Below are 13,765 nucleotides of genomic sequence, written 5' to 3' on the forward strand. Positions count from 1 at the left end.
CTCTGTCCCCACCAATAATGGGGTACCAAGGCCAGGGCAGTGACCTGAGTGTGCCCTTGGATAGTCTTCTCTCCCCTTCCCTCCCCTCCTTTCTTCTCCATCCCCACTCCTCACCTCCTTATTATTATGGATTTTGGTTGATTATTACAGATTCCTGGTTGTGAAAAACTGTGACTCCTGGAGCTCCTGAGCCTGAATCCTGGGCACAGGCCCCTGGCCCAGTGCTCCCATCCTGTGAGGCTGTCCTGAGTTTTCCCAGGCATTACATGCAGCTGTTGTACAAATGTTGTACAAATGTACTATTATTTCATCAAGCTGTTGCTTTTATGATTGTAAGTGTGGGGTGCTGGGGGCAGGCCAGGGGTTGCTTCTGCCTTTCCTGTTTTCTCAGATGGCTTTATCAACTGGCAGTTCTACAATAAAAGGTGCACTCTTCAGCCTCTGCCTGAAACCTCTGGGTGGTTGTGGATAATCCCCCAAGGCCTTTGGCCCAAGGGCAGATAATCTCTTTGGAGTTATCTGTTAATTACCAGAGAATGTGTGAAGTATTTGTGGAAAGGCTTTTGAAGTGAGTTCCACGTGCTGGCTACTGGTGACTGACTGTAGCCCAGCCTGGCTGGGGGGAGGTGGCAGCCCAGCTCCGTTCCCCTGAAGTGCAGCTGCTATTCTCTTGCTAAATTGTTTGCCTTTCTAATGAAGTGAACTATTTGTTTGACTCTGGTTGGAAGGTATTTAACCGAGGCCTAAAGTAAACCAGGGAGACATTCAAATAAGCCATGCATATCTGCTCGGAGATGGGAAAGGAAAATAGCTTGGCCCCTTCACCTCCAGGAAGAGTCGTTAAGGAACTGTTTAAATAATAAACTGAGCCAGCAAGCGGATATTGCTGTAGCCTAGTCTGGGCTTTTGTGCCTGCCCGGCTGGCTGGCTTGGGAATTGCTCCTCTAAGCCTTGAGAGGAGAGAGCCGCTCAATTTTTGCAGTTAGTAATTGTGATTTATTTATGTGGAGAGGGACTTCTGCTTCATTCAGTCTTGATTAAAACAAGCCCAGTTAACTCTTGGGATGGCGGGTGACTTTTTGTCCACAATGACGAAGGCTCCCAGGCTCCAGCACCCTGTCCTACTGGCCCTTGGTGCCTGGGAGAATTTTTCTGAGTATGCAAGGCTGGGGTGGGGGTGTCTTTCCTGATCAGGGCCCTGGGGTGAAAGAAGATTGTGAATGCATGCATCCATGAGGTTCTTTTTAGCAACATCTAGCTTTTATGTTAGACCCCAGTGAAGCGGAGACGATTGAGACAGGGCAGAACTATCATCTCATCAGGAATAAGCTACAGAGTTTGTGAAGCCTAGGCTTATGTTAAAAAATTATGAAGAAATGTGAAGATGACCACAGGAGCACATTAAACTCTCAGCTTGGGTCCTTTGGGCACTTACTCCAAACTGCACAGATGCCATGCTCACCAAGCCCCGCTCTGCAGTTGGACAGAACTAGTTTCCAGGCTGAGCTTTACAAGGGACTTGCCCTTCTTGTCCTCCCTTGTTTCTCCAGGGAGCTGTCACATGTGGTGGAAAGCAGAAAGTAGCTGAAGTGGTTCACCTTGTTGTCTGTGGTCCTTAGCACTGGTAGCAGTCATTTACTATTCCATGTGTCAGGCTCTACACAAGGTTGTCTCCCCATGTGGTTGAGATGAGTCAGATTGTGGCCTGAGGACCTACATAAGCATGGAGATGACAGCCCATCCTCCATCTCATGATCCCGGCGGGCTTGGAGACCTCAAAGCACTGTGCTTCAGCCATGATTGGCAGGGATGTCTGAGTGCCCCCATGAAGGTATATTGCCAAGAGAGCTAGGATGCTGCTGTCCAGAAAGAGCACTTAGAATCAGCTGTGCATTCGTACGTGGGCACTGGAGGATTTATGAGTCTCTTTCTCACACGCGTCTTGGTGCCTTGTACACATCAGAAGGATTGGGTCCTACAGGCCTGGCTTTACAGATGAAACATATCTTTGCTGTGAAAAAGAGTTGCTGTTGTAATTTGGTTCATGAGGAAAGCTATAACATACGGCTTAACGTGAGGAGCATTTCCAGCAGCTATGGACACAATAGAGAGCAGGTGTAGGGTTGTGGGCAGGTACACTCTGCTGAGGGTAACAGCTCATGTCCTTCTGTATACCGAATTTATGGAGTATCAGGCCATCTCTGGTTTTAGGGGAAGGCAAAGCAGTAGAAAGGATGGCTTCTCTGAGGATTCATCCTGGGAGAGTGAGAAATTTTGTAGAATTATATATCATGGCCCCCAAGATGATCTGCATATCCCAGCAATTGGGTCTGTTGCTTAGTATCAAGTATGAAGAATCATAGTCTTATGTTATAAATGCATCTCCAGTCTCCAGTTCTCGTAGCTTTCATCTCTAGGAATTCTTGCAAGCAGCAAAGATATGTGGGCCAGTCTTGCTGTCTTACAGTACATTTGACAAGGAGCCCTTCATTGAAGAAGTACAGGACGGGTCATCTTTAAGACAGCACCTACTAGTGCCAGAATGAGGAGGAAGTCCTCAAGGAATTCCATGTGAGCCTAGGGAAATGAGGCAGAGATACAGATTCCAGTGGAGCAGGTTCTCTGTCCTATATAGTGGCTATGGGAATGGCCGGGCATCACTGAGTCTAGTCTCCTAGTCATCTGGTTTATGGAGTCTGAAACCTAGACACCAGGCTGCTTTGGAAGAGTGAAGAGTGGGACCAGATGGAAATTGCTGGGTTTGCTTGACCAGGTGGACAGCTGCTGGGGCTTGATGGTGGGGTCTGGGGCGGAGTTGCCAGCCATGTCATCTGCTGAGGTACAGTGGAGAAGGCAATAGGAGACAGTGGACAGCTGTAAACCTCTGAGCCAGACAGTGATAGCTCACGTCTGTATAACTGTAAACCTCTGAGCCAGACAGTGATAGCTCATGTCTGTAATCCTCGCTGTTCAGGGTGCTGAAATAGGAGGATTATTGTTTGAAGCCAACTTGAGAAGACAAATCTGAGAGACTTCTTATCTTCCATTTAACCAGTACAAAGTCAGAAATGGAGATCTGGCTTAAGAGGTAGAGTACTAGCCTTGAGAAAAAAATGCCACACCTCCAGTGTGAAGTCCTGAGTTCAAATCCCAGAACTGCTACACATACTATACATACATACATGCACATGCAAACATACATACACACATATACCTGTATGCATCCTCACAATTCACATACACACATACACATAGTTCCTTGAGAGTGATTATACAACTGTTGGTTATATAATCCTCAACACCTAACTGAATAGATAAAAAGGCATCTTAACACCATCAAATCTGTCATACCTTCTAGTCCTAAAGCAGAACAGTGGACATTTGGATTCCTCTTGGGTTTTCCAAGCAGTTTAGTTTGCCTGGACTAACAGAAACCAGAAGGGAAAGAAGAAATGAGTAGCATTGCCCTCAGCGGATATGGCAACCATGGAAACAGATGCCCTGAAAGGTGGCAGGTCAGAGATAACCTGAAATGTATTCCACACTCGCAATCGAATGAGGCTGAGAGTGGAGATAGGATGCTCTGGTGAGATGGAGCTGAAGGCGTTAGTCAAGGAGGGAGGCAGTCACAGATGCTCAGTGTGGACATCAGGATTAGTTGGGAGCCTGTGTGCAAGGAGCTGTGTGCAGGAGCAGTATGTGGGAGCAGTGTGCAGGAGTTGAATGCAAGGAGCTATGGGCTTTGAGGCAATTGCAGGCCAGAGGTCAGGCTGGAAAATCAGATGGCCTTCAATAGACAGTTTGTGGTGACTCAGACTGTCATTTGATAGGAGTTCAGGTGGCAGTGTCTTTGGGGGACTTGTATAAAACATAATAATTGGCTTACATAGGATTGATATTGTAGGGAGAGGTAAAACAGAAAAAAAAAGTCTTCTTACTTGCAGTCTGGGTATTGGGGTTTGAATTCAGTGCCTGGGTACTGTTCTTTTCCTTTTTTTTTTTTTTTACTCAAGGCTAGCAGTCTCCCACTTGAGCCAGAGCTCTACTTCCAGATTTCTGCTGGTTAATTGGAAATAAAAGATTCTTGTGGGCTTTCCTGTCTGGGCTCACTTTGAACCACGATCCTCAAATCTCAGCCTCCTGAGTAGCTAGGATGGCAGGCATGAGCCAGCAGTGTCTGGCCTCTTTTACATTCTTACATGCTAGCCATTGGAGAGAACATTTCTTTCCCCCAGTAATGGCGTTTTTTTTCCCTTCTCTTTGATTTTCCTGTGAGGAGACCACTTCTGTGTTTTATTATTTTACAACCATGGTGAAAGAAACACTTAAGATCTTTACTTAAAAGCTTTATGTCCCCATAAGCAAAGATGCAGCCAAGACAGGGAGAGTTAGAGTTTAAGAGACAGGGAAGAGGAGTGATTTTAATGCTCTCAGTATGCAGTGCAATAAACATGCCAGCATTTCAGTGGATTCCAAAGGCAAAACAATAATAGCATTAAGAACTGCCTAAAGCCTTTGATGTTATTGACAAAAGACAAAAATAAAAAAGAGGAGGTGGGGTAGAGGGCAAAGGGGACCCTGTGATTTCTGTCAGGAGCTTTTAAACTTTTGACCTCTAACCTTTTATGTCAAAGAACTTTTTTCTACTTGGTCCTTCACAGCCCGCCTGATCTCAAGATTCCTAAAAGCAAAGGACTTTGGGAGTCTTAGAAAGGTCTCAGTATGGGGGTGTTATCACTGAGTGCTGGACCACTGTCTGCATTCTTACAAAAATTGGGGGGGGATGGTGAGGTACCCACAGAAAGTTGTGGACTGCCCATCAGGGAGCCCTAAGAGGTAGTAGGTGCATGTAACCCAGTCCCAGAACTTGGCCCAGGGTGTGGTGGGCTTTGCATTCAGATTGTGCTTGGAAACCTGTAGAGGGTTCACAGAGAAGACAGTTGAGAGACAGAGATACAGAGACAGAGAGAGAAGACACAGAGAGATCTGAATTTCAGAGAGAGAAAGAGAGAGAGAGAAAGAGAAAAAGAGAAAGAGATGCATTTCTGTTAATAAGGGTTATATTTGGAGTGCGTTGGTGCTGAAATAGAGCATTCAACTTGCACCCTATGGCATTAATATCATATGATTTGAGAGAGATTATTTAGTGCATTCTTAGTTCTCAGAATTATCTGATGTTAGGAAATAAAGAGAATGAAGATGTAAGGGAATTAATAATAACTGGGCATTGGAAACACTTTTAGGGTTACCAAGAGGTTTCCCCCCTGAGGAAAATGGAAGTTTCATAAAATGTAAAATATGAGTCTTTGGTTCACACTTTAGTTGTTTCTGTTAATTTCTCAGACCAGAGAAATGTTCTTTTTTCAGTTGACTATGTTTAGCTACACAACTTCATCTTGCTTTGCTGATCTTTGTCTTACAGCTGAACTAGGCAACTTGTGAGTCCATCGACTTTAAGGCTCCTGTTAGGTGCACTTGGGCTATGAAATGTTTTCCTGGAGCTATTATGTCCCCTGCTTTCATTTCATAAATGTTAGGCCTCTCCAAATAGACTTTTTTTTTTTGTCGGTCGTGGGGCTTGAACTCTGGGCCTGGGCGCTGTCCCTCAGCTCTTCGGCTCAAGGCGAGCGCTCTACCACTTGAGCTACAGCGCCACTTCTGGTTTTCTGGTGGTTTATTGGAGATAGGAGTCTCACGGTCTCTCCTGCCCGGGCTGGCTTTGAACCGCGATCCTCAGATCTCAGCCTCCTGAGTAGCTAGGATTACAGGCGTGAGCCACCAGCGCCAGGCCTTCCAAATAGACTTTTGAAGTTATAGTTCTGAATTTTGAATAGGTTTGTATCTTCCTCCAAAAGTGTTATTTATTGGTAAAAGAATTTGACACTAGTAACTCATTTCCGTCTTCTAACTTCCATAGCTGATTTACTGTCAACACAAGTCTGTCATCAACCTATTGAAAAGCAAATGGGTTTGTCACTTTTTAGAGTAGTGATTCTTTGTATGTTTTCTTGTGATTTCCTTGGGACAATTGAGCAGATTCAATATCCTAGCTGTGAACTTTATTTCTCCTTTCTTCTTTTTGCTCTTGGTGGGAAAGCTGAAAGTAACACAGACATGTGGGCGGGGGTGGGGGGGAACCCGCATCCTTGGGAAGTCTGAGGCAGGACACCTCCCAGAGACACTGGATGAGAGACTCTGATGGGCTGGCCAATTGCGTGATCAGATAGTGTTTCTGCCATTGGGCATCTAATAGATGTTTAGATGAGAAACTTAAAGAGTTGCTGACAAAAGAAGCTAGAAGTCTCCAGAAACAAGATATTATTTGCTTGTTCACTACCCAGGATACATTTGAGGTTTATTTATTTATTTATTTATTGGGGGGGGTTGGTCGTGGGGCCTGAACTCTGGGCCTGGGTGCTGTCCCTCAGCTCTTCAGCTCAAGGCTAGCACTCTACCACTTGAGCCACAGCGCCACTTCCGGCTTTTTTCTTTTTGCTTATGTGGTGCTGAGGAATCGAACCCAGGGCCTCATGCATGCAAGGCAAGCGCTCTACCACTGAGCTTATCATTCAAATATTGAAAGAATGTCCATGGGAGTCTGTACCCAGGGATTTGGGACCACTGGATAGTGGTCAGAAAGAAATATTTATTGAATTTGTTGTTGTTGTTGTTTGTCATGGGTTTGAACTCTGGGCCTGGGTGCTATCCTTCAGCTCTTCAACTCAATGTTAGTGCTCTACCACTTGAGCCACAGTGCCATTTCTGTTTTTCTTGTGGTTTGTTGGAGATAAAAGTCTCACAGACTTTCCTGCCTGGGCTGACTTTGAACTGTGATCCTTAGATCTTAGCCTCCTGAGTAGCTAGGATTACAAACATGAGCCATTGGTGCCATTAGGGCTTGAACTCAGGGCCTGGCACACTAGGACTCGAGCCATAGCTCCAATTCTGGCTTTTTGGTGATTCATTGGAGATAAGCATCTCATAGACTTTTCCTGCCCAGCCTGAATTTGAATGATTCTTAGATCTCAGTCTCTTGAATAACTAAGATTACAAGTGTGAGTCACTGGTGCCCAGCTTTATAGAGATGCTTCTAAGTTTTTCAGGTTGGTAGCTGAGAAAGGTTGGTGTTTAAGGTATTTTGAAGTTTCTTTAAATCAGTTTATTTATACAGAATAAAAGGAACCTCTCCTCCTCCCACCCTGCATTTAAAAATGTAAAGCTTTCTGGAAATTAGTAGTCAGTTCTGCCATTGTTGTGTGAATGTAGCCATAGGAGTTATAAGCAAACACATGGCAAGATAGTATTCTGATAAAACTTTATTGACAAAAGACAGAACCATGTCAAATAGTTTAGTAGATGTCTTCTTTAGTAATGCTGTAGGATAAAATAGATTATTGCATTGCTAGACAAGCTTCACTTGAGCTATACAATAGTCCATTTTGTTTTTAATTTATTTTTCAGATAAAGCCTCACTTTGGCCTGGGGCTGGCCTTAGAAAATGCTTCTCCTACCTCCACTTTCCTCATAACTGGGACTACAGGCATGCTTCACCACATCCACCATGGGCTTGCTGTCACAGGTTGGAATAGCAAGAATGTCTGAGTTAGTGACTCAGTCTGAGTTTTGGAGTCGGCTTAGGTGACAATGTTTCCATTAGGTCACCAAGTCTTATGGTCACCAGGGTGATGACTGGAGATTATGCAGGTTTGGAAAGAGATAGGGATGAAGGTTGCCTTTGTACCATCTTGCTAGAGTGATTTTTTTTCTTTCTTTCTTTTTTTGGCATTGGAGTTTTTCTCTTTCATTCCCTGACCTCCTCAATTCTAAACTTTATCTTATGGAAAGTGGAAGTTTATTTATTTATTTATTTGTTTTGCATAGTGGATGTTGCATACAGGAACCTGTGTGTCATTTTAATATTTCTACCAATGACTGGTGGTGGAGTAAGTATGAAGGGACCCGCCCATTCTTATAGAACAAACCCCAGAACCAGGGTACAGGCCCCTTCTACATCTAAATCAGAAGGTGTGTATCCCCTGTGGTGCTCGCCTGGGCACTGCCAGGGTACCCCAGCTGCATTTGGACAACTTCTCCTTCAGGGCACTCCCTGAGCTGACTTTGATCTCTCTGTTTTAAAATCTACAATATTTGTATGCAAATTTCAAACCATAAAAGACGAGTTTCCCAGGATGGTATCCAAGAGATCTTATAGCCTGAGGATACAAAAAAAAAAGTATTTCTTGGGAGCAAAAAGATGAAACTAAAGATAAATCTCCAAGTGTCTTTTCTGGTTATTCTGTGGCTACAGGTTTTTCAGAGTAACCCAGGCTGTTGTGGAGAGACTTTAAAAAAAAAAAAAAATCAATGCTTCTCATTCCTAAGGAGACTTAGCGTGACAACGGCCATTACAAAATTAAAGACTGACAACTCTGCCCCATGCAAATATTTTTATTATGCATTCAAATTTAAACATGTATCAAGCATCTGCATATGTGTAGAGTTTAAAGACTATTTCACACAAGGCTCAGAGAGTGCATACTCTTTAAATCTCCGTTTAGTAAAAGGTGACTCTGGTACCTTAGTCAAACCTCCTGTTTGCAAGTGTGTAATAAATCATCTTCTCACACGTGTACATGTAAAGTCGACTGCTTACCCTTGCTCCACACACCCACCCCAGTTTAATTCCCCCAGTAAAATTGATTCCCCAACGTCTGCAAATTATTCTCGCTGTCTTCCATTTAGTGCGTCAGTTGGCTGACAGCAGAGTACACAGCACTTAGCAGCTGGGTTGTGGAGCCATCAGTCAGGAAATCGCATGATAAATAGGAGGTGGCTGGGTTTGGTGGCACTTCCTTCTGCTTCAGCAGTTTTTGCCTGACTTCGGAGAAACCACCGTGGGGCGTTTTGTCAAGAGCCAGGGCAGGAGATGGCTGTGCTGTGCTAACTTATTACACATGCCCTTGAGTTATGATGTGACACAGCTGTCCTGCTCATGTGTAAATAATAAGCCAGGAGGTGGATAATGATGGCGACTGCCTCTTCTTGTCACTGGGGTTTTCTTGGATAGCACGCTGGGCCTGTGATGGAATGTGCTGTGGATTCACATAGAAACTAAGGCGCAAGTTGAGCACTCAGCATTTGAGGATGGATATAGGAGCATCTTTTGTGAAGGTGTGAGGATTGAGGGTGTGACTTTTGAGTGTGTATGCATGTGTGCACACTGGTACTGGGGCTTGAATTCAAGACCTTATGGTCTCATTTGGCTTTTTTGCTCAAGGCTAGTGTGCTACCACTTGAGCCACAGTTCCACTTGGTATCTTCTTGCTCAGAATCGGAGATAAAAGTCTTATGGGCTTTCCTGCTAGGGAGGGCTTTGAACCTTGATCCTCAGATCTCAGCCTCCTGATTAGGATTATAGGCATGAGCCACGGGAGCCCAGCAGGACAACTTCTTTTAAGCTTAATTGAGAAGGAAACATAGAAACTATGAAACAAATGAAAACCAGATGTGTTCTGCACATCCAGTTATTTTCTGTTCTTTACTTAAACCTAATTTCAGAACACAGAATTTGTAAGTTTCCTTGGGACAGAACTAACTGCCTTGTTTAGTGTTAACAAAGTCACACAATACCCATTCAATCAGTGTTAACTATCAGACTCAACATTTGAGAAATGACCACTTTAATGACCTGGGAATTTTGGCTTTAAAACATTTTTTTTCCATTCAAAAATTGCAGACATTGTTTATTTTCTATTTCATTCTGAGAAGGTTAAGGTGAGAAAAATAAATGAGTCTAAAATCTGAAAGAATATATTCTTGAGAATAAAACGATAGTGAAGTCTTAACACTGTAGAGATTTTTATACTGCTTGGGTACATTTGTTTGATTTTATTGAATTAATAGTTGGTCTTCCTCTTTGTGTATATAAGTTACTGTGAATTCATTATTAATATTCACATTAAAGATAATAACTTATTTTATGGACATAGGATGCATCTATGAGAATAAAGTCACATATTTTAGACATGTATATATGTGTATAAATTGTTTTTGTGCCCACATGGAGAAAGCCAGGTATACTTCACATCTATTTATCTGCTAGAAAGAATTTTGTTATGAAGATGACAGAGAGGTAAAAAGTAAACCTTTTTGTGTGGTGCCAGTAGTAGAGCTTGAATTCAGGGTCTGGGGGCTGTCCTGTAGCTTTTTTACTCAAGGCTGGTATTTTACCAACTTGAGCTACATACAGCCCCACTTCTGGCTTGTTGCTTATTAATTGGAAATTGGAGATAAGAATCTCAGACTTACCTGCCTAGGCTGGCTTTGTACTGTAGTTCTCAGGTCTCAGCCTCCTGAGTACCTAGGATTTCAGGTGTGAACCACTAGAGCCCAGCTTGTAGTTTTTAAATGCCACTTCCTTAGGAGGAAGCTGGGATTACAGGAATGAGCCATAGTGCCCTCCTCTTGAGCTTTCTCTCTAAACGGCCTTTCTTCCAGCACAAGGAACTATGCAGTGGGTGCATTCTATTTCTTCTGGATTTCTGGTATTAAATTTTAGCTACATTACAGAGTCTACTTTCTCAGGTCCCTCTGCTCATGCACTCATACTCTGTGCCTCAGGGACCCTCATCTTGAACTGTCAAGAGTTCTTCCTGAAATTCTCACTGGAGGCTTCATGTAGGAGGCAGAGATAGGAGCGCAGAGTTGCTATTTCACTGGGTTTATTTTACAGATGATGGTCTTTCTTTCTTTTTCAGACCCTCCTCATCTTTTCCCTGCCTTCCATCCTCCTGTTCCCATTGATGCCAGACATCATGAGGGCCGGTACCACTACGATCCATCTCCTATTCCTCCATTGCATGTGTAAGTATTCAAAGTTCACGCATCAAGGAAATGGAAGAAGTTAGCAAATTTTTGTGGGTCTCACGACTTTTATGAGTGGCACATGTCCTAGGCTTTAAAGATGTGACAGGGATTTGAGATTTGAAATCCAGCAAGTCTGTTTCCAAATTCACGGAAGCAGAACCCTGCTGTTTCCTGAGAAATTTCTGTCACAGGAGGCAGCTAGCTTGTAAGCATTTTCCTATAGATTCTCTTGACTTGTGTTCAGTAAACACAAAATGAAAAAAAAAGTTCAAGCTTCATGGAAGGTTACTTCTTCAAGTATGTATTTGGTGGAATTAACTTTGAAGTTTTTCATGCTAAATGTTTTTGTTACATGAAAGTCTTGTCTTGGGGATCATAGTAGATCATAATGAAAATTTTATGGTACATTTTCATAGCTCCGGTGGTATGTATACCCACAGTCACTTGATGGATGGGAATGTCACCCGAATAAAATGGCCAGTGTGCCAGAGCACATGGTTTGCATAAAGATAAAAGGAAGGAATGATAGAGGGAGCATGCATCAGAAAAGGGTAAAGAAAATCTTGTTGAAATAAAATATCTTCTTTTTTTGGCTTGGAGATTTTTCTTTTTTTGAAGAGTAGATTTAAAAGCTAAAACAAATCCTTTCCAGTTTTATCCAGCAAACTGGATCCCAGTTGTACTGGGACCCACGCTATGGTAGGGACTGTCACTCGGTGATGGCTTTGATATATACTCATTTAGTCCTAGGAAGTAATTACTGTTCATTTTGAGACAGTAAAGTTAGAAAAACACAAATAATACACTGAAGAATAATGCTAGTTATTTAAATGGTAGATTGCATCTCCGTGGCTATTAGTTACAGCTGTGTAATTACATATTACGCAGAAGGAAAAAAATGAAGTTGTTTTAAAACAAGTCCTCCTCTGTGAACAGAATTAATTGATATTAACAGGCCTAACTACATGCCCAAATACACATATAATATTTTACCCACAGTTTTTCTAGATCCATCTTCCATTACTGAATTGTAATTTCAGTGTAGATTTGCCTGGAGGTAAGTCATAAATCTGTGTTGCAGACTTCCCTAAGTATTAAAGGAGAAGTGGGTATTTATGGAGGAAAAATGACCAAACTTGTGACTTAGTCTGTAACTTTTCACTGGAATACAACTATTTTCAGCGTTTCAATGTCTGCTAAAAATAGGCTGCCATAAAACCAAGGGACCAATTTAAGATCTCCTGTACAAAAGGAAGGAAATGCCAAATTCCATTTGAAACATGGCATGTCCTTCACCCGGTTATACAGCTCTTTCATGCTAGAGAGGGCACCACATGGGTCTCAGATGCACCTCTCTCCCATGGGACAGAGAATGCAAGGATGGCTAATTCCTACCAGGCTTCAGTCTCTGTGCTGAAGTAATTCAAATCAGATTTCCTGTGGAATTTTGGAATGATTTGCGCTTTGAAAATCCATGTTCTCATTTTTAGAAATAGGTTTCATAGCATGTATTGTGTCATAAGACTATACTCCTACCTACCTGGGAGGCAGAGATGGGGGAATTAGGGTTTGCGGCCAGCCTGGTGTAAAAGTTCATGAGACCCCTGTCTCATACAGTGGCTGGTGTGGTAGTGCAGGCTTATTATTAGTTCAACTACAAGGGAAGCACAATGGCTAGGTATGGTGGCTCATGCTCATTATCCTCACTGACACAAGGAAGCACAAGTAGGAAGATCTCAACTCAGGTCAGTCTGGGCATAAATTGAGACACTGTCTCAAAAAATACCCTTTGAAAAAAGAGGCTAGAGGTATGGTTCAAGTGGTATACAACATGCCTTGTAAGCTTGAAGCCTTGGGTTCAATTCCAAGTACTACCAAAAAAAATCCAAAACATAAAAATGAGTTCAAGTAATAAGTTGATGTATTTCCCCTGATTTCATTACAGTTTGCTTTATAATTAAATGTAAACATAAATTTATTGATAAAGATTCCAAAGCTGTGTTACTTTGATAGAATATAGTAGTAGCAAAATTTGTATAGTCCTTGGACTCGGGTTGGCTGCTATTATTTGGCTTTTTTATTCAAGGCTAGTGCTTTACCTCTGCTCCTGGCTTTTGTCTGGTTAAGAGTCTCACAGACTTTTCTGCCCAGGCTGACTTTGAACTGAGATGGTGAGCATTATCAGCCTCCAGAGGAGCTAGGAGTACAGGTATGGGCCACTGGAGCTTGCTTCATTGGTGCTTAGTGATGATAGCTACATAGAACAAGGCAGGTCAGAACTGGAGTGCTGGGGACCAGTTGGAATTGCCATTTTACATGTGACTCTGAGTGCTGATTTCCCTTCATTTGAATACTTTCTACTTTTTAAGCCAGGCTTTCAGATGCTTCATAGCAAGTGACTAAATCATTTTCTAGCAGATGTGTTCATAGCATGTAGGGTACTTGTAGGTCTGTGACCTCCTGAGAAGGCTCAGCTTCCCATCTTAGCAGGCCAGTGAGTGGCTCCTTCACTTAGGAAGTAGGAAGCTGGGGCTAGTCACGCATATGCCCTTGTCTTATAGCCTGGCATTCTTCTTGCATTGATCCCAGTGGCCTTTCTACTCTGCAGGGCAAGCTAGTGATTCTGATCATCCTCAAAACCTAACCCAAGGGTCAGTGTCACTAGCAGTCACAGAGGCTGTTCTGTACTGCCTTGTGTGCATTTTCATTGCAGTGATTGTCCTCTTGCTTGGGGTGATACCTTTATCTGTCACTGCTCCCTGTAGTTTGTAAGCATGTGCCAGTACTGGTAAAAGATGCTTAGTGGTCAGTTGGGCTGGTCCAGTCTCTGAGGTGGCAGCTGAACCATCATATTTTACTGAACCAGTATTTTTTTCCCAAACTAGCTCAGTAATGATCC

At 42.9% G+C, this 13,765-nt stretch overlaps 1 protein-coding gene across 1 annotated transcript in view; it reads left to right on the forward strand.

Annotated features, from left to right (window-relative positions):
* Gli3 (GLI family zinc finger 3) overlaps nt 1-13,765 on the forward strand; it is a 209,157-nt gene that overhangs the window by 99,917 nt on the left and 95,475 nt on the right. The window contains exon 3 of the mRNA XM_042695111.1: nt 10,758-10,863. Within this exon, the coding sequence (XP_042551045.1) occupies nt 10,758-10,863 (106 nt within the window). The remainder of the gene's footprint in view (nt 1-10,757; nt 10,864-13,765) is intronic.

The sequence above is a fragment of the Dipodomys spectabilis genome, unplaced genomic scaffold (assembly GCF_019054845.1).
Source record: "Dipodomys spectabilis isolate Male_0828 unplaced genomic scaffold, ASM1905484v1 ptg000178l, whole genome shotgun sequence".
NCBI lineage: Eukaryota > Metazoa > Chordata > Mammalia > Rodentia > Heteromyidae > Dipodomys > Dipodomys spectabilis.